Source organism: Dendropsophus ebraccatus, chromosome 5 (assembly GCF_027789765.1).
Source record: "Dendropsophus ebraccatus isolate aDenEbr1 chromosome 5, aDenEbr1.pat, whole genome shotgun sequence".
In the NCBI taxonomy this organism is placed as follows: Eukaryota; Metazoa; Chordata; class Amphibia; order Anura; family Hylidae; genus Dendropsophus; species Dendropsophus ebraccatus.
The window spans coordinates 12,826,545-12,847,400 of NC_091458.1; the positions used below are offsets into that span (position 1 = coordinate 12,826,545).

General features: G+C 48.7%; 1 protein-coding gene across 2 annotated transcripts in view; it reads left to right on the forward strand.

Moving 5' to 3' along the window:
• RNF169 (ring finger protein 169) overlaps window positions 1–20,856 on the forward strand; it is a 44,114-nt gene extending 23,258 nt beyond the window's left edge. For both annotated transcript variants that reach the window (XM_069971923.1, XM_069971922.1), the window contains exon 5: window positions 18,422–20,856. In XM_069971923.1, coding sequence (XP_069828024.1) covers window positions 18,422–19,495 — 1,074 coding nt within the window. In that variant the 3' untranslated portion in view covers window positions 19,496–20,856. The remainder of the gene's footprint in view (window positions 1–18,421) is intronic.

The following is a 20,856-nucleotide window of genomic DNA, read 5'->3' on the forward strand; positions in this document are numbered from 1 at the left end:
GGGGATGTGTAGATGTGTTATGGGGGGATGTGTAGATGTGTTATGGGGGGGATGTGTAGATGACACTGTTATGGGGGATGTGTAGATGTGTTATGGGGGATGTGTAGATGACACTTGTGTTATGGGGGGGATGTGTAGATGACACTTGTGTTATGGGGGGGATGTGTAGATGACACTTGTGTTATGGGGGGATGTGTAGATGTGTTATGGGGGGATGTGTAGATGACCCTGTTATGGGGGGATGTGTAGATGTGTTATGGGGGGATGTGTAGATGTGTTATAGGGGATGTGTAGATGACACTGTGTTATGGGGGGATGTGTAGATGTGTTATGGGGGGATGTGTAGATGTGTTATGGGGGATGTGTAGATGTGTTATGGGGGGATGTGTAGATGACACTGTTATGGGGGATGTGTAGATGACACTGTGTTATGGGGGGATGTGTAGATGTGTTATGGGGGGATGTGTAGATGACACTGTGTTATGTGGGGATGTGTAGATGACACTGTGTTATGGGGGGATGTGTAGATGACACTGTGTTATGGGGGGATGTGTAGATGTGTTATGGGGGATGTGTAGATGTGTTATGGGGGATGTGTAGATGTGTTATGGGGGATGTGTAGATGTGTTATGGGGGGATGTGTAGATGTGTTATGGGGGATGTGTAGATGTGTTATGGGGGATGTGTAGATGTGTTATGGGGGATGTGTAGATGACACTGTTATGGGGGATGTGTAGATGTGTTATGGGGGATGTGTAGATGTGTTATGGGGGATGTGTAGATGTGTTATGGGGGATGTGTAGATGTGTTATGGGGGGATGTGTAGATGACACTGTTATGGGGGATGTGTAGATGTGTTATGGGGGGATGTGTAGATGACACTGTTATGGGGGATGTGTAGATGTGTTATGGGGGATGTGTAGATGTGTTATGGGGGGATGTGTAGATGTGTTATGGGGGATGTGTAGATGTGTTATGGGGGATGTGTAGATGTGTTATGGGGGGATGTGTAGATGTGTTATGGGGGATGTGTAGATGTGTTATGGGGGGGATGTGTAGATGACACTGTGTTATGGGGGGGATGTGTAGATGTGTTATGGGGGGATGTGTAGATGACACTGTGTTATGGGGGAATGTGTAGATGTGTTATGGGGGGATGTGTAGATGATACTGTTATGGGGGATGTGTAGATGTGTTATGGGGGGGATGTGTAGATGTGTTATGGGGGGGATGTGTAGATGACACTGTGTTATGGGGGGATGTGTAGCTGACACTGTGTTATGGGGGGATGTGTAGATGTGTTATGGGGGGATGTGTAGATGACACTGTGTTATGGGGGGATGTGTAGATGACACTGTGTTATGGGGGATGTGTAGATGTGTTATGGGGGGATGTGTAGATGTGTTATGGGGGATGTGTAGATGTGTTATGGGGGGATGTGTAGCTGTGTTATGGGGGATGTGTAGATGACACTGTGTTATGGGGGATGTGTAGATGTGTTATGGGGGGGATGTGTAGATGTGTTATGGGGGGATGTGTAGATGACACTGTGTTATGGGGGGGATGTGTAGATGACACTGTGTTATGGGGGGGATGTGTAGATGACACTGTGTTATGGGGGGATGTGTAGATGACACTGTGTTATGGGGGGATGTGTAGATGTGTTATGGGGGGGATGTGTAGATGACACTGTGTTATGGGGGGATGTGTAGATGACACTGTGTTATGGGGGGATGTGTAGATGTGTTATGGGGGGGATGTGTAGATGACACTGTGTTATGGGGGGGATGTGTAGATGACACTGTGTTATGGGGGGGATGTGTAGATGACACTGTGTTATGGGGGGGATGTGTAGATGACACTGTGTTATGGGGGGATGTGTAGATGTGTTATGGGGGGGATGTGTAGATGACACTGTGTTATGGGGGGATGTGTAGATGTGTTATGGGGGGATGTGTAGATGACACTGTGTTATGGGGGGGATGTGTAGATGACACTGTGTTATGGGGGGGATGTGTAGATATGTTATGGGGGGATGTGTAGATGACACTGTGTTATGGGGGGATGTGTAGATGTGTTATGGGGGGATGTGTAGATGTGTTATGGGGGATGTGTAGATGTGTTATGGGGGATGTGTAGATGACACTGTTATGGGGGATGTGTAGATGTGTTATGGGGGATGTGTAGATGACACTTGTGTTATGGGGGGGATGTGTAGATGACACTTGTGTTATGGGGGGATGTGTAGATGTGTTATGGGGGATGTGTAGATGACACTGTGTTATGGGGGATGTGTAGATGTGTTATGGGGGGATGTGTAGATGTGTTATGGGGGGATGTGTAGATGACACTGTGTTATGGGGGGGATGTGTAGATGACACTGTGTTATGGGGGGATGTGTAGATGACACTGTGTTATGGGGGGGATGTGTAGATGACACTGTGTTATGGGGGGATGTGTAGATGTGTTATGGGGGATGTGTAGATGTGTTATGGGGGGATGTGTAGATGACACTGTGTTATGGGGGGATGTGTAGATGACACTGTGTTATGGGGGGGATGTGTAGATGACACTGTGTTATGGGGGGGATGTGTAGATGACACTGTGTTAGGGGGGGGATGTGTAGATGACACTGTGTTATGGGGGGATGTGTAGATGTGTTATGGGGGGGATGTGTAGATGACACTGTGTTATGGGGGGATGTGTAGATGACACTGTGTTATGGGGGGGATGTGTAGATGACACTGTGTTATGGGGGGGATGTGTAGATGTGTTATGGGGGGGATGTGTAGATGTGTTATGGGGGATGTGTAGATGACACTGTGTTATGGGGGGGATGTGTAGATGACACTGTGTTATGGGGGGGATGTGTAGATGTGTTATGGGGGGATGTGTAGATGACACTGTGTTATGGGGGGGATGTGTAGATGTGTTATGGGGGGATGTGTAGATGACCCTGTTATGGGGGGATGTGTAGATGTGTTATGGGGGGATGTGTAGATGTGTTATGGGGGGATGTGTAGATGTGTTATGGGGGATGTGTAGATGTGTTATGGGGGGATGTGTAGATGTGTTATGGGGGATGTGTAGATGACACTGTTATGGGGGATGTGTAGATGTGTTATGGGGGATGTGTAGATGACACTTGTGTTATGGGGGGGATGTGTAGATGTGTTATGGGGGATGTGTAGATGACCCTGTTATGGGGGGATGTGTAGATGTGTTATGGGGGGATGTGTAGATGTGTTATGGGGGGATGTGTAGATGTGTTATGGGGGGATGTGTAGATGACACTGTGTTATGGGGGATGTGTAGATGACACTGTGTTATGGGGGGATGTGTAGATGTGTTATGGGGGATGTGTAGATGTGTTATGGGGGGATGTGTAGATGTGTTATGGGGGGATGTGTAGATGACACTGTTATGGGGGATCTGTAGATGACACTGTTATGGGGGATGTGTAGATGACACTGTGTTATGGGGGGATGTGTAGATGTGTTATGGGGGGATGTGTAGATGACACTGTTATGGGGGATGTGTAGATGACACTGTGTTATGTGGGGATGTGTAGATGACACTGTGTTATGGGGGGATGTGTAGATGACACTGTGTTATGGGGGGATGTGTAGATGTGTTATGGGGGATGTGTAGATGTGTTATGGGGGATGTGTAGATGTGTTATGGGGGGATGTGTAGATGACACTGTTATGGGGGATGTGTAGATGTGTTATGGGGGATGTGTAGATGTGTTATGGGGGGATGTGTAGATGTGTTATGGGGGATGTGTAGATGTGTTATGGGGGATGTGTAGATGTGTTATGGGGGGATGTGTAGATGTGTTATGGGGGATGTGTAGATGTGTTATGGGGGGGATGTGGAGATGTGTTATGGGGGATGTGTAGATGTGTTATGGGGGGATGTGTAGATGACACTGTGTTATGGGGGGGATGTGTAGATGTGTTATGGGGGGATGTGTAGATGACACTGTGTTATGGGGGGATGTGTAGATGACACTGTGTTATGGGGGATGTGTAGATGTGTTATGGGGGGATGTGTAGATGACACTGTGTTATGGGGGGATGTGTAGATGTGTTATGGGGGATGTGTAGATGTGTTATGGGGGGATGTGTAGATGACACTGTGTTATGGGGGATGTGTAGATGTGTTATGGGGGGATGTGTAGCTGACACTGTGTTATGGGGGGATGTGTAGATGTGTTATGGGGGGATGTGTAGATGTGTTATGGGGGGATGTGTAGATGTGTTATGGGGGGATGTGTAGATGTGTTATGGGGGATGTGTAGATGACACTGTTATGGGGGATGTGTAGATGTGTTATGGGGGATGTGTAGATGACACTTGTGTTATGGGGGGGATGTGTAGATGACACTTGTGTTATGGGGGGGATGTGTAGATGACACTTGTGTTATGGGGGGGATGTGTAGATGTGTTATGGGGGGATGTGTAGATGACCCTGTTATGGGGGGATGTGTAGATGTGTTATGGGGGGATGTGTAGATGTGTTATGGGGGGATGTGTAGATGTGTTATGGGGGATGTGTAGATGTGTTATGGGGGGATGTGTAGATGACACTGTGTTATGGGGGATGTGTAGATGACACTGTGTTATGGGGGATGTGTAGATGACACTGTGTTATGGGGGGATGTGTAGATGTGTTATGGGGGATGTGTAGATGTGTTATGGGGGGATGTGTAGATGACACTGTTATGGGGGGATGTGTAGATGTGTTATGGGGGGATGTGTAGATGACACTGTGTTATGGGGGGATGTGTAGATGTGTTATGGGGGATGTGTAGATGTGTTATGGGGGGATGTGTAGATGACACTGTTATGGGGGGATGTGTAGATGTGTTATGGGGGGATGTGTAGATGTGTTATGTGGGGATGTGTAGATGACACTGTGTTATGGGGGGATGTGTAGATGACACTGTGTTATGGGGGATGTGTAGATGTGTTATGGGGGATGTGTAGATGTGTTATGGGGGGATGTGTAGATGACACTGTGTTATGGGGGATGTGTAGATGTGTTATGGGGGATGTGTAGATGTGTTATGGGGGATGTGTAGATGTGTTATGGGGGATGTGTAGATGTGTTATGGGGGATGTGTAGATGTGTTATGGGGGATGTGTAGATGTGTTATGAGGGGATGTGTAGATGACACTGTTATGGGGGATGTGTAGATGTGTTATGGGGGGATGTGTAGATGTGTTATGGGGGGGATGTGTAGATGTGTTATGGGGGGATGTGTAGATGTGTTATGGGGGATGTGTAGATGTGTTATGGGGGATGTGTAGATGTGTTATGGGGGATGTGTAGATGTGTTATGGGGGATGTGTAGATGTGTTATGGGGGATGTGTAGATGTGTTATGGGGGGATGTGTAGATGACACTGTTATGGGGGATGTGTAGATGTGTTATGGGGGGATGTGTAGATGACACTGTTATGGGGGGATGTGTAGATGTGTTATGGGGGATGTGTAGATGTGTTATGGGGGATGTGTAGATGTGTTATGGGGGGATGTGTAGATGTGTTATGGGGAATGTGTAGATGTGTTATGGGGGGGATGTGTAGATGACACTGTGTTATGGGGGGGGATGTGTAGATGTGTTATGGGGGGATGTGTAGATGACACTGTGTTATGGGGGGATGTGTAGATGACACTGTGTTATGGGGGGATGTGTAGATGACACTGTGTTATGGGGGGGATGTGTAGATGTGTTATGGGGGGATGTGTAGATGACACTGTGTTATGGGGGGATGTGTAGATGACACTGTGTTATGGGGGATGTGTAGATGTGTTATGGGGGGATGTGTAGATGACACTGTGTTATGGGGGGATGTGTAGATGTGTTATGGGGGGATGTGTAGATGTGTTATGGGGGGATGTGTAGATGACACTGTGTTATGGGGGATGTGTAGATGTGTTATGGGGGGATGTGTAGATGTGTTATGGGGGGATGTGTAGATGTGTTATGGGGGGATGTGTAGATGACACTGTTATGGGGGATGTGTAGATGTGTTATGGGGGATGTGTAGATGACACTGTTATGGGGGATGTGTAGATGTGTTATGGGGGATGTGTAGATGACACTGTGGTATGGGGGGATGTGTAGATGTGTTATAGGGGATGTGTAGATGACACTGTTATGGGGGGATGTGTAGATGACACTGTTATGGGGGGATGTGTAGATGTGTTATGGGGGGATGTGTAGATGTGTTATGGGGGATGTGTAGATGTGTTATGGGGGGATGTGTAGATGTGTTATGGGGGATGTGTAGATGTGTTATGGGGGGATGTGTAGATGACACTGTGTTATGGGGGGATGTGTAGATGTGTTATGGGGGATGTGTAGATGTGTTATGGGGGATGTGTAGATGTGTTATGGGGGATGTGTAGATGTGTTATGGGGGGATGTGTAGATGACACTGTGTTATGGGGGGATGTGTAGATGTGTTATGGGGGATGTGTAGATGTGTTATGGGGGATGTGTAGATGTGTTATGGGGGGATGTGTAGATGTGTTATGGGGGATGTGTAGATGACACTGTTATGGGGGATGTGTAGATGTGTTATGGGGGATGTGTAGATGACACTGTGTTATGGGGGATGTGTAGATGTGTTATGGGGGGGATGTGTAGATGTGTTATGGGGGGGATGTGTAGATGACACTGTGTTATGGGGGGATGTGTAGCTGACACTGTGTTATGGGGGGATGTGTAGATGTGTTATGGGGGGATGTGTAGATGACACTGTGTTATGGGGGATGTGTAGATGTGTTATGGGGGGATGTGTAGATGTGTTATGGGGGGATGTGTAGATGACACTGTGTTATGGGGGGATGTGTAGATGACACTGTTATGGGGGGATGTGTAGATGTGTTATGGGGGATGTGTAGATGACACTGTGTTATGGGGGATGTGTAGATGTGTTATGGGGGGATGTGTAGATGTGTTATGGGGGGGATGTGTAGATGACACTGTGTTATGGGGGGATGTGTAGATGACACTGTGTTATGGGGGGGATGTGTAGATGACACTGTGTTATGGGGGGGATGTGTAGATGACACTGTGTTATGGGGGGATGTGTAGATGTGTTATGGGGGATGTGTAGATGACACTGTGTTATGGGGGGATGTGTAGATGACACTGTGTTATGGGGGGGATGTGTAGATGACACTGTGTTATGGGGGGATGTGTAGATGACACTGTGTTATGGGGGGGATGTGTAGATGACACTGTGTTATGGGGGGGATGTGTAGATGTGTTATGGGGGGATGTGTAGATGACACTGTGTTATGGGGGGATGTGTAGATGTGTTATGGGGGGATGTGTAGATGTGTTATGGGGGATGTGTAGATGTGTTATGGGGGATGTGTAGATGTGTTATGGGGGATGTGTAGATGACACTGTTATGGGGGATGTGTAGATGTGTTATGGGGGATGTGTAGATGACACTTGTGTTATGGGGGGGATGTGTAGATGACACTTGTGTTATGGGGGGGATGTGTAGATGACACTTGTGTTATGGGGGGATGTGTAGATGTGTTATGGGGGATGTGTAGATGACACTGTGTTATGGGGGATGTGTAGATGTGTTATGGGGGGATGTGTAGATGTGTTATGGGGGGATGTGTAGATGACACTGTGTTATGGGGGGGATGTGTAGATGACACTGTGTTATGGGGGGGATGTGTAGATGACACTGTGTTATGGGGGGATGTGTAGATGTGTTATGGGGGGGATGTGTAGATGACACTGTGTTATGGGGGGATGTGTAGATGACACTGTGTTATGGGGGGATGTGTAGATGACACTGTGTTATGGGGGGGATGTGTAGATGTGTTATGGGGGGGATGTGTAGATGTGTTATGGGGGATGTGTAGATGACACTGTGTTATGGGGGGGATGTGTAGATGACACTGTGTTATGGGGGGGATGTGTAGATGTGTTATGGGGGGATGTGTAGATGACACTGTGTTATGGGGGGATGTGTAGATGTGTTATGGGGGGATGTGTAGATGACACTGTTATGGGGGATGTGTAGATGTGTTATGGGGGATGTGTAGATGACACTTGTGTTATGGGGGGATGTGTAGATGACACTTGTGTTATGGGGGGGATGTGTAGATGACACTTGTGTTATGGGGGGGATGTGTAGATGTGTTATGGGGGGATGTGTAGATGACCCTGTTATGGGGGGATGTGTAGATGTGTTATGGGGGGATGTGTAGATGTGTTATGGGGGGATGTGTAGATGTGTTATGGGGGGATGTGTAGATGACACTGTGTTATGGGGGATGTGTAGATGACACTGTGTTATGGGGGGATGTGTAGATGTGTTATGGGGGATGTGTAGATGTGTTATGGGGGGATGTGTAGATGACACTGTTATGGGGGATGTGTAGATGACACTGTGTTATGGGGGGATGTGTAGATGTGTTATGGGGGATGTGTAGATGACACTGTGTTATGTGGGGATGTGTAGATGACACTGTGTTATGGGGGGATGTGTAGATGACACTGTGTTATGGGGGGATGTGTAGATGTGTTATGGGGGATGTGTAGATGTGTTATGGGGGATGTGTAGATGTGTTATGGGGGGATGTGTAGATGACACTGTGTTATGGGGGATGTGTAGATGTGTTATGGGGGATGTGTAGATGTGTTATGGGGGGATGTGTAGATGTGTTATGGGGGATGTGTAGATGTGTTATGGGGGATGTGTAGATGTGTTATGGGGGGATGTGTAGATGTGTTATGGGGGATGTGTAGATGTGTTATGGGGGGGATGTGGAGATGTGTTATGGGGGATGTGTAGATGACACTGTGTTATGGGGGGGATGTGTAGATGACACTGTGTTATGGGGGGGATGTGTAGATGACACTGTGTTATGGGGGGGATGTGTAGATGTGTTATGGGGGGATGTGTAGATGACACTGTGTTATGGGGGATGTGTAGATGTGTTATGGGGGGATGTGTAGATGACACTGTGTTATGGGGGGGATGTGTAGATGACACTGTGTTATGGGGGGGATGTGTAGATGACACTGTGTTATGGGGGGGATGTGTAGATGTGTTATGGGGGGATGTGTAGATGACACTGTGTTATGGGGGATGTGTAGATGTGTTATGGGGGGATGTGTAGCTGACACTGTGTTATGGGGGGATGTGTAGATGTGTTATGGGGGGATGTGTAGATGTGTTATGGGGGGATGTGTAGATGTGTTATGGGGGGATGTGTAGATGTGTTATGGGGGATGTGTAGATGACACTGTTATGGGGGATGTGTAGATGTGTTATGGGGGATGTGTAGATGACACTTGTGTTATGGGGGGGATGTGTAGATGACACTTGTGTTATGGGGGGGATGTGTAGATGACACTTGTGTTATGGGGGGGATGTGTAGATGTGTTATGGGGGGATGTGTAGATGACCCTGTTATGGGGGGATGTGTAGATGTGTTATGGGGGGATGTGTAGATGTGTTATGGGGGGATGTGTAGATGTGTTATGGGGGGATGTGTAGATGACACTGTGTTATGGGGGATGTGTAGATGACACTGTGTTATGGGGGATGTGTAGATGTGTTATGGGGGGATGTGTAGATGTGTTATGGGGGGATGTGTAGATGTGTTATGGGGGGATGTGTAGATGTGTTATGGGGGGATGTGTAGATGTGTTATGGGGGGATGTGTAGATGTGTTATGGGGGGATGTGTAGATGTGTTATGGGGGGATGTGTAGATGTGTTATGGGGGGATGTGTAGATGTGTTATGGGGGGATGTGTAGATGACACTGTGTTATGGGGGATGTGTAGATGACACTGTGTTATGGGGGGATGTGTAGATGACACTGTGTTATGGGGGATGTGTAGATGACACTGTGTTATGGGGGGATGTGTAGATGTGTTATGGGGGGATGTGTAGATGTGTTATGGGGGGATGTGTAGATGACACTGTTATGGGGGATGTGTAGATGACACTGTGTTATGGGGGGATGTGTAGATGTGTTATGGGGGGATGTGTAGATGACACTGTGTTATGTGGGGATGTGTAGATGACACTGTGTTATGGGGGATGTGTAGATGTGTTATGGGGGGATGTGTAGATGACACTGTGTTATGGGGGATGTGTAGATGTGTTATGGGGGATGTGTAGATGTGTTATGGGGGGATGTGTAGATGACACTGTGTTATGGGGGGATGTGTAGATGTGTTATGGGGGATGTGTAGATGTGTTATGGGGGGATGTGTAGATGTGTTATGGGGGATGTGTAGATGTGTTATGGGGGATGTGTAGATGTGTTATGGGGGATGTGTAGATGTGTTATGGGGGATGTGTAGATGTGTTATGGGGGATGTGTAGATGTGTTATGGGGGATGTGTAGATGTGTTATGGGGGGATGTGTAGATGACACTGTTATGGGGGATGTGTAGATGTGTTATGGGGGGATGTGTAGATGACACTGTTATGGGGGATGTGTAGATGTGTTATGGGGGATGTGTAGATGTGTTATGGGGGGATGTGTAGATGTGTTATGGGGGATGTGTAGATGTGTTATGGGGGATGTGTAGATGTGTTATGGGGGGATGTGTAGATGACACTGTGTTATGGGGGATGTGTAGATGTGTTATGGGGGGATGTGTAGATGACACTGTGTTATGGGGGGATGTGTAGATGACACTGTGTTATGGGGGGATGTGTAGATGTGTTATGGGGGATGTGTAGATGACACTGTGTTATGGGGGATGTGTAGATGTGTTATGGGGGATGTGTAGATGTGTTATGGGGGGATGTGTAGATGACACTGTTATGGGGGATGTGTAGATGTGTTATGGGGGATGTGTAGATGTGTTATGGGGGGATGTGTAGATGTGTTATGGGGGATGTGTAGATGTGTTATGGGGGATGTGTAGATGTGTTATGGGGGGATGTGTAGATGTGTTATGGGGGATGTGTAGATGTGTTATGGGGGGGATGTGTAGATGACACTGTGTTATGGGGGGGATGTGTAGATGTGTTATGGGGGGGATGTGTAGATGACACTGTGTTATGGGGGGATGTGTAGATGACACTGTGTTATGGGGGGATGTGTAGATGACACTGTGTTATGGGGGGGATGTGTAGATGTGTTATGGGGGGATGTGTAGATGACACTGTGTTATGGGGGGATGTGTAGATGACACTGTGTTATGGGGGATGTGTAGATGTGTTATGGGGGGATGTGTAGATGACACTGTGTTATGGGGGGATGTGTAGATGTGTTATGGGGGGATGTGTAGATGTGTTATGGGGGGATGTGTAGATGACACTGTGTTATGGGGGATGTGTAGATGTGTTATGGGGGGATGTGTAGATGTGTTATGGGGGGATGTGTAGATGTGTTATGGGGGGATGTGTAGATGATACTGTTATGGGGGATGTGTAGATGTGTTATGGGGGATGTGTAGATGACACTGTTATGGGGGATGTGTAGATGTGTTATGGGGGATGTGTAGATGACACTGTGGTATGGGGGGATGTGTAGATGTGTTATAGGGGATGTGTAGATGACACTGTTATGGGGGGATGTGTAGATGACACTGTTATGGGGGGATGTGTAGATGTGTTATGGGGGGATGTGTAGATGTGTTATGGGGGGATGTGTAGATGTGTTATGGGGGATGTGTAGATGTGTTATGGGGGGATGTGTAGATGACACTGTGTTATGGGGGGATGTGTAGATGTGTTATGGGGGATGTGTAGATGTGTTATGGGGGATGTGTAGATGTGTTATGGGGGATGTGTAGATGTGTTATGGGGGGATGTGTAGATGACACTGTGTTATGGGGGGATGTGTAGATGTGTTATGGGGGATGTGTAGATGTGTTATGGGGGATGTGTAGATGTGTTATGGGGGGATGTGTAGATGTGTTATGGGGGATGTGTAGATGACACTGTTATGGGGGATGTGTAGATGTGTTATGGGGGATGTGTAGATGACACTGTGTTATGGGGGATGTGTAGATGTGTTATGGGGGGGATGTGTAGATGTGTTATGGGGGGGATGTGTAGATGACACTGTGTTATGGGGGGATGTGTAGCTGACACTGTGTTATGGGGGATGTGTAGATGTGTTATGGGGGGATGTGTAGATGACACTGTGTTATGGGGGATGTGTAGATGTGTTATGGGGGGATGTGTAGATGTGTTATGGGGGGATGTGTAGATGACACTGTGTTATGGGGGGATGTGTAGATGACACTGTTATGGGGGGATGTGTAGATGTGTTATGGGGGATGTGTAGATGACACTGTGTTATGGGGGATGTGTAGATGTGTTATGGGGGGATGTGTAGATGTGTTATGGGGGGGATGTGTAGATGACACTGTGTTATGGGGGGATGTGTAGATGACACTGTGTTATGGGGGGGATGTGTAGATGACACTGTGTTATGGGGGGGATGTGTAGATGACACTGTGTTATGGGGGGGATGTGTAGATGTGTTATGGGGGGGATGTGTAGATGACACTGTGTTATGGGGGGATGTGTAGATGACACTGTGTTATGGGGGGGATGTGTAGATGACACTGTGTTATGGGGGGGATGTGTAGATGTGTTATGGGGGGATGTGTAGATGACACTGTGTTATGGGGGGATGTGTAGATGTGTTATGGGGGGATGTGTAGATGTGTTATGGGGGATGTGTAGATGTGTTATGGGGGGATGTGTAGATGACACTGTTATGGGGGATGTGTAGATGTGTTATGGGGGATGTGTAGATGACACTTGTGTTATGGGGGGGATGTGTAGATGACACTTGTGTTATGGGGGGGATGTGTAGATGACACTTGTGTTATGGGGGGATGTGTAGATGTGTTATGGGGGATGTGTAGATGACACTGTGTTATGGGGGATGTGTAGATGTGTTATGGGGGGATGTGTAGATGTGTTATGGGGGGATGTGTAGATGACACTGTGTTATGGGGGGGATGTGTAGATGACACTGTGTTATGGGGGGGATGTGTAGATGACACTGTGTTATGGGGGGATGTGTAGATGTGTTATGGGGGATGTGTAGATGACACTGTGTTATGGGGGGGATGTGTAGATGACACTGTGTTATGGGGGGGATGTGTAGATGTGTTATGGGGGGATGTGTAGATGACACTGTGTTATGGGGGGATGTGTAGATGTGTTATGGGGGGATGTGTAGATGTGTTATGGGGGATGTGTAGATGTGTTATGGGGGATGTGTAGATGACACTGTTATGGGGGATGTGTAGATGTGTTATGGGGGATGTGTAGATGACACTTGTGTTATGGGGGGGATGTGTAGATGACACTTGTGTTATGGGGGGGATGTGTAGATGACACTTGTGTTATGGGGGGGATGTGTAGATGACCCTGTTATGGGGGGATGTGTAGATGTGTTATGGGGGGATGTGTAGATGTGTTATGGGGGGATGTGTAGATGTGTTATGGGGGGATGTGTAGATGACACTGTGTTATGGGGGATGTGTAGATGACACTGTGTTATGGGGGGATGTGTAGATGTGTTATGGGGGATGTGTAGATGTGTTATGGGGGGATGTGTAGATGACACTGTTATGGGGGATGTGTAGATGACACTGTGTTATGGGGGGATGTGTAGATGTGTTATGGGGGATGTGTAGATGACACTGTGTTATGTGGGGATGTGTAGATGACACTGTGTTATGGGGGGATGTGTAGATGACACTGTGTTATGGGGGGATGTGTAGATGTGTTATGGGGGGATGTGTAGATGACACTGTGTTATGGGGGATGTGTAGATGTGTTATGGGGGATGTGTAGATGTGTTATGGGGGGATGTGTAGATGTGTTATGGGGGATGTGTAGATGTGTTATGGGGGATGTGTAGATGTGTTATGGGGGGATGTGTAGATGTGTTATGGGGGATGTGTAGATGTGTTATGGGGGGGATGTGGAGATGTGTTATGGGGGATGTGTAGATGACACTGTGTTATGGGGGGGATGTGTAGATGACACTGTGTTATGGGGGGGATGTGTAGATGACACTGTGTTATGGGGGGGATGTGTAGATGTGTTATGGGGGGATGTGTAGATGACACTGTGTTATGGGGGGATGTGTAGATGACACTGTGTTATGGGGGATGTGTAGATGTGTTATGGGGGGATGTGTAGATGACACTGTGTTATGGGGGGATGTGTAGATGTGTTATGGGGGGATGTGTAGATGTGTTATGGGGGGATGTGTAGATGACACTGTGTTATGGGGGATGTGTAGATGTGTTATGGGGGGATGTGTAGCTGACACTGTGTTATGGGGGGATGTGTAGATGTGTTATGGGGGGATGTGTAGATGTGTTATGGGGGGATGTGTAGATGTGTTATGGGGGGATGTGTAGATGTGTTATGGGGGATGTGTAGATGACACTGTTATGGGGGATGTGTAGATGTGTTATGGGGGATGTGTAGATGACACTTGTGTTATGGGGGGGATGTGTAGATGACACTTGTGTTATGGGGGGGATGTGTAGATGACACTTGTGTTATGGGGGGGATGTGTAGATGTGTTATGGGGGGATGTGTAGATGACCCTGTTATGGGGGGATGTGTAGATGTGTTATGGGGGGATGTGTAGATGTGTTATGGGGGGATGTGTAGATGTGTTATGGGGGGATGTGTAGATGACACTGTGTTATGGGGGATGTGTAGATGACACTGTGTTATGGGGGATGTGTAGATGTGTTATGGGGGGATGTGTAGATGTGTTATGGGGGGATGTGTAGATGTGTTATGGGGGATGTGTAGATGTGTTATGGGGGGATGTGTAGATGTGTTATGGGGGGATGTGTAGATGTGTTATGGGGGGATGTGTAGATGTGTTATGGGGGGATGTGTAGATGTGTTATGGGGGGATGTGTAGATGTGTTATGGGGGGATGTGTAGATGACACTGTTATGGGGGGATGTGTAGATGACACTGTGTTATGGGGGGATGTGTAGATGACACTGTGTTATGGGGGGATGTGTAGATGTGTTATGGGGGGATGTGTAGATGACACTGTTATGGGGGATGTGTAGATGACACTGTGTTATGGGGGGATGTGTAGATGTGTTATGGGGGGATGTGTAGATGACACTGTGTTATGTGGGGATGTGTAGATGACACTGTGTTATGGGGGATGTGTAGATGTGTTATGGGGGGATGTGTAGATGACACTGTGTTATGGGGGATGTGTAGATGTGTTATGGGGGATGTGTAGATGTGTTATGGGGGATGTGTAGATGTGTTATGGGGGGATGTGTAGATGTGTTATGGGGGATGTGTAGATGTGTTATGGGGGATGTGTAGATGTGTTATGGGGGGATGTGTAGATGACACTGTGTTATGGGGGGATGTGTAGATGTGTTATGGGGGATGTGTAGATGTGTTATGGGGGGATGTGTAGATGTGTTATGGGGGATGTGTAGATGTGTTATGGGGGATGTGTAGATGTGTTATGGGGGATGTGTAGATGTGTTATGGGGGATGTGTAGATGTGTTATGGGGGATGTGTAGATGTGTTATGGGGGATGTGTAGATGTGTTATGGGGGGATGTGTAGATGACACTGTTATGGGGGATGTGTAGATGTGTTATGGGGGGATGTGTAGATGACACTGTTATGGGGGATGTGTAGATGTGTTATGGGGGATGTGTAGATGTGTTATGGGGGGATGTGTAGATGTGTTATGGGGGATGTGTAGATGTGTTATGGGGGATGTGTAGATGTGTTATGGGGGGATGTGTAGATGACACTGTGTTATGGGGGGATGTGTAGATGTGTTATGGGGGTGTGTGTAGATGTGTTATGGGGGATGTGTAGATGTGTTATGGGGGGATGTGTAGATGTGTTATGGGGGATGTGTAGATGTGTTATGGGGGGGATGTGTAGATGACACTGTGTTATGGGGGGGATGTGTAGATGTGTTATGGGGGGATGTGTAGATGACACTGTGTTATGGGGGGATGTGTAGATGTGTTATGGGGGGATGTGTAGATGACACTGTGTTATGGGGGGGATGTGTAGATGTGTTATGGGGGGATGTGTAGATGACACTGTGTTATGGGGGGATGTGTAGATGACACTGTGTTATGGGGGATGTGTAGATGTGTTATGGGGGGATGTGTAGATGACACTGTGTTATGGGGGGATGTGTAGATGTGTTATGGGGGGATGTGTAGATGTGTTATGGGGGGATGTGTAGATGACACTGTGTTATGGGGGATGTGTAGATGTGTTATGGGGGGATGTGTAGATGTGTTATGGGGGGATGTGTAGATGATACTGTTATGGGGGATGTGTAGATGTGTTATGGGGGATGTGTAGATGACACTGTGTTATGGGGGATGTGTAGATGTGTTATGGGGGGATGTGTAGATGTGTTATGGGGGGATGTGTAGATGACACTGTGTTATGGGGGATGTGTAGATGTGTTATGGGGGGATGTGTAGATGTGTTATGGGGGGGGTGTAGATGTGTTATGGGGGATGTGTAGATGTGTTATGGGGGATGTGTAGATGACACTGTGGTATGGGGGGATGTGTAGATGTGTTATAGGGGATGTGTAGATGACACTGTTATGGGGGGATGTGTAGATGACACTGTTATGGGGGGATGTGTAGATGACACTGTGTTATGGGGGATGTGTAGATGTGTTATGGGGGGATGTGTAGATGTGTTATGGGGGGATGTGTAGATGACACTGTGTTATGGGGGGATGTGTAGATGACACTGTGTTATGGGGGGATGTGTAGATGACACTGTGTTATGGGGGGATGTGTAGATGTGTTATGGGGGGATGTGTAGATGACACTGTGTTATGGGGGATGTGTAGATGTGTTATGGGGGATGTGTAGATGTGTTATGGGGGGATGTGTAGATGACACTGTGTTATGGGGGATGTGTAGATGACACTGTTATGGGGGGATGTGTAGATGACACTGTTATGGGGGGATGTGTAGATGTGTTATGGGGGGATGTGTAGATGACACTGTGTTATGGGGGGATGTGTAGATGTGTTATGGGGGGATGTGTAGATGTGTTATGGGGGGATGTGTAGATGTGTTATGGGGGGATGTGTAGATGTGTTATGGGGGGATGTGTAGATGTGTTATGGGGGGATGTGTAGATGACACTGTGTTATGGGGGGATGTGTAGATGACACTGTGTTATGGGGGGATGTGTAGATGTGTTATGGGGGGATGTGTAGATGTGTTATGGGGGGATGTGTAGATGACACTGTGTTATGGGGGGATGTGTAGATGACACTGTGTTATGGGGGGATGTGTAGATGACACTGTGTTATGGGGGGATGTGTAGATGACACTGTGTTATGGGGGGATGTGTAGATGTGTTATGGGGGGATGTGTAGATGACACTGTGTTATGGGGGGATGTGTAGATGTGTTATGGGGGGATGTGTAGATGTGTTATGGGGGGATGTGTAGATGACACTGTTATGGGGGGGATGTGTAGATGTGTTATGGGGGGATGTGTAGATGTGTTATGGGGGGATGTGTAGATGACACTGTTATGGGGGGGATGTGTAGATGACACTGTGTTATGGGGGGATGTGTAGATGACACTGTGTTATGGGGGGATGTGTAGATGACACTGTGTTATGGGGGGGATGTGTAGATGTGTTATGGGGGGATGTGTAGATGTGTTATGGGGGGATGTGTAGATGTGTTATGGGGGGATGTGTAGATGTGTTATGGGGGGATGTGTAGATGTGTTATGGGGGGATGTGTAGATGACACTGTGTTATGGGGGGGATGTGTAGATGACACTGTGTTATGGGGGATGTGTAGATGACACTGTTATGGGGGGATGTGTAGATGACACTGTTATGGGGGGATGTGTAGATGTGTTATGGGGGGATGTGTAGATGACACTGTGTTATGGGGGGATGTGTAGATGTGTTATGGGGGGATGTGTAGATGTGTTATGGGGGGATGTGTAGATGTGTTATGGGGGGATGTGTAGATGTGTTATGGGGGGATGTGTAGATGTGTTATGGGGGGATGTGTAGATGACACTGTGTTATGGGGGGGATGTGTAGATGACACTGTGTTATGGGGGGGATGTGTAGATGTGTTATGGGGGGATGTGTAGATGTGTTATGGGGGGATGTGTAGATGTGTTATGGGGGGATGTGTAGATGTGTTATGGGGGGATGTGTAGATGTGTTATGGGGGGATGTGTAGATGACACTGTGTTATGGGGGGGATGTGTAGATGTGTTATGGGGGGATGTGTAGATGTGTTATGGGGGATGTGTAGATGACACTTGTGTTATGGGGGGGATGTGTAGATGACACTGTGTTATGGGGGGATGTGTAGGTGATGACACTGTTCTTGGCTCTTCCTCCAGGTGCTCCCTGGTGTCGGTGGTCTGGGGCTCTTCTCCGGAGTCCTCCTCTCCACAGAGAATAGCCGCTCCTTCTCGGCGCCCGTCCTGACCTCGGAGAGACGAGTGACCATCACGGCCCTGAACTCCTTCACCCCTCTGCACAAGCCGGAGAGATCCATCAGCCCTGAGAGCAATGACAGCATCTCCGAGGAGCTGAACCACTTTAAGCCCATTGTGTGCTCGCCCTGCACCCCGCCCAAGAGGCTTCCGGATGGGCGAGTCCTCAGCCCCGTCATCATCAAGTCCACCCCGAGGAACCTGCGGAGGAACCTGCAGAAGCCCACCACCTACGAGGCCAGCCCTGTCATCCTGAAGAAGTGGGAGCAGGTATTCCAAGATCGGCAGATGAAGAGGACTCTGTCCAAAGGGACCCTGACCACACCTGCCGAGGAGGGTGGGCCTGTGACCACCGCCAAGAAGGGGGCGGAGCTACAGGCCAAACCCGGGGACCTAGGACTGATCCCCTCCTCCAGTCAGGAGGCGGTGGTGACCCTGCCCCCTCCCTGCAGCGGGTGCCTTCGGAGTAAGGACCCCCATCCCGAACCCATCGCCGTCAAAGACTTCATAGACAGCAACCCGCACCCTGGTGGCACCAAGACCCGGTTGGCCGCCCGCTTGACCTCCAACAAAAAGACTATCTCCCAGTGCAAGTGCTTGGTGGCCAAACCCATGAAGCCGGCTGTAAAGCGGGCGCACAAGAAGAAGAACGCCCAGCCCATGGGTCTACCCAACGGCACCGCCGAGAACATCAGCCCCGGCTACCCCCAGCGCCGAGGGCAAAAGAGACGCTGCAAAACCAAACACCTGGAAAAGAACGGCGCCATCAAGAGGCTGCGGGTGACCTGCCGGGGGGGCGGCAGCTTCGAGCGGTTATGGCGGGAGACGGAGAAGAAGCTGCGGCAGGAGGAGGAGGATAAGAAGATGGCCTTAAAGCTGCAGCAGATGTTCGACAAGGAGCGGCGGACGGTGAAGCGGCGCAAGGGCAGCAGAGACGAGTACCCGCTCCGCTCCAAGAGCACCGCCAGCGCCACCTAGGGGACACAACCTTATACCCGCAGCTCTCTAGACTCTGAAAGGTTTCTGTAATTTTTCTATTGGACAGTGAAATCTGTAGGGATCAGCATAAGGAGCGAGATCCCCCAAAGAGAAGATCCCCTGGGAAAGCTGGGTGGGTCCTATCACATGGTGATCATGTGACCAGTATAGTATGGGAGAAGGTAGAGTAGGCCGTGCAGAGTCCTTAGAAAGCTGGGTGACTGCCACATGGATCCGGTTACAGCAGCGTGGTCACCCAGCTTTCCCAGACTTCTGAATGCAGCGATATGTGAGCCGGATATCGCTATATGGAGGCAGATCTCTGGGGCACCCAGCTTTCCAGGTACACGGACAATATAATAGCAGCAGGAGGGGTTATCATCCAGCATTCCGAGGCTCCTGAATGTGTTGCCGTCTGCTCCCTGTAACTGCAGGGTCGCTCATCCAGCTTTCCTAACCACTTGCCTGTGCAGAGAGCTGGGTGATGTCCTATGTGGCTACTTTCGGTGTCCGTTCACCTCCGTGCTGCTGCCGGTCCGGTCTCGCTAAGGGCTCCCCATGACTATGCAGTGTGTGACTATCACAGGTGCGCTGTATACTGGAGGAAGCCCCCCGCCCTCTGCAGCCACAAGGGGGCGCCTCCGCCTTAAACAAGCTTTAATCTTCATACACAGAGGTGGTAAAGCTCAGCTCCACCTACTGCCCCCTCTATGGAGAATTACTAGTGTGTCCAGTCACCTCCAGAGCTGCACTCACAATCACGGCTCATCCTCCACAGCTGCACTCACAATCACGGCTCTTCCTCCACAGCTGCACTCACAATCACGGCTCATCCTCCAGAGCTGCACTCACAATCACGGCTCATCCTCCAGAGCTGCACTCACAATCACGGCTCATCCTCCACAGCTGCACTCACAATCACGGCTCATCCTCCACAGCTGCACTCACAATCACGGCTCATCCTCCACAGCTGCACTCACAATCACGGTTCATCCTCCACAGCTGCACTCACAATCACGGCTCATCCTCCACAGCTGCACTCACAATCACGGCTCATCCTCCACAGCTGCACTCACAATCACGGCTCATCCTCCACAGCTGCAGGCATAATCATGTCTTCAGTCGCCTCCAGAGCTGCTTTCACAGTCATACGTTATCCTTCAGTCACACCCAAAGCTGCATTTGCCATTCTGCTTTTATCATGTCATGTATTCCAAACACATCCAGAGCTGCATTCACAATCATGATATTAAAGGGGTATTCCGCTCAAACATACCTTTTGATATGTTGCTGCCCATGGTGAGACTAACAATTCCTTCCATACTTGTTGTTATCTATTCAGTCTCCTTCCCCCCCCCAGT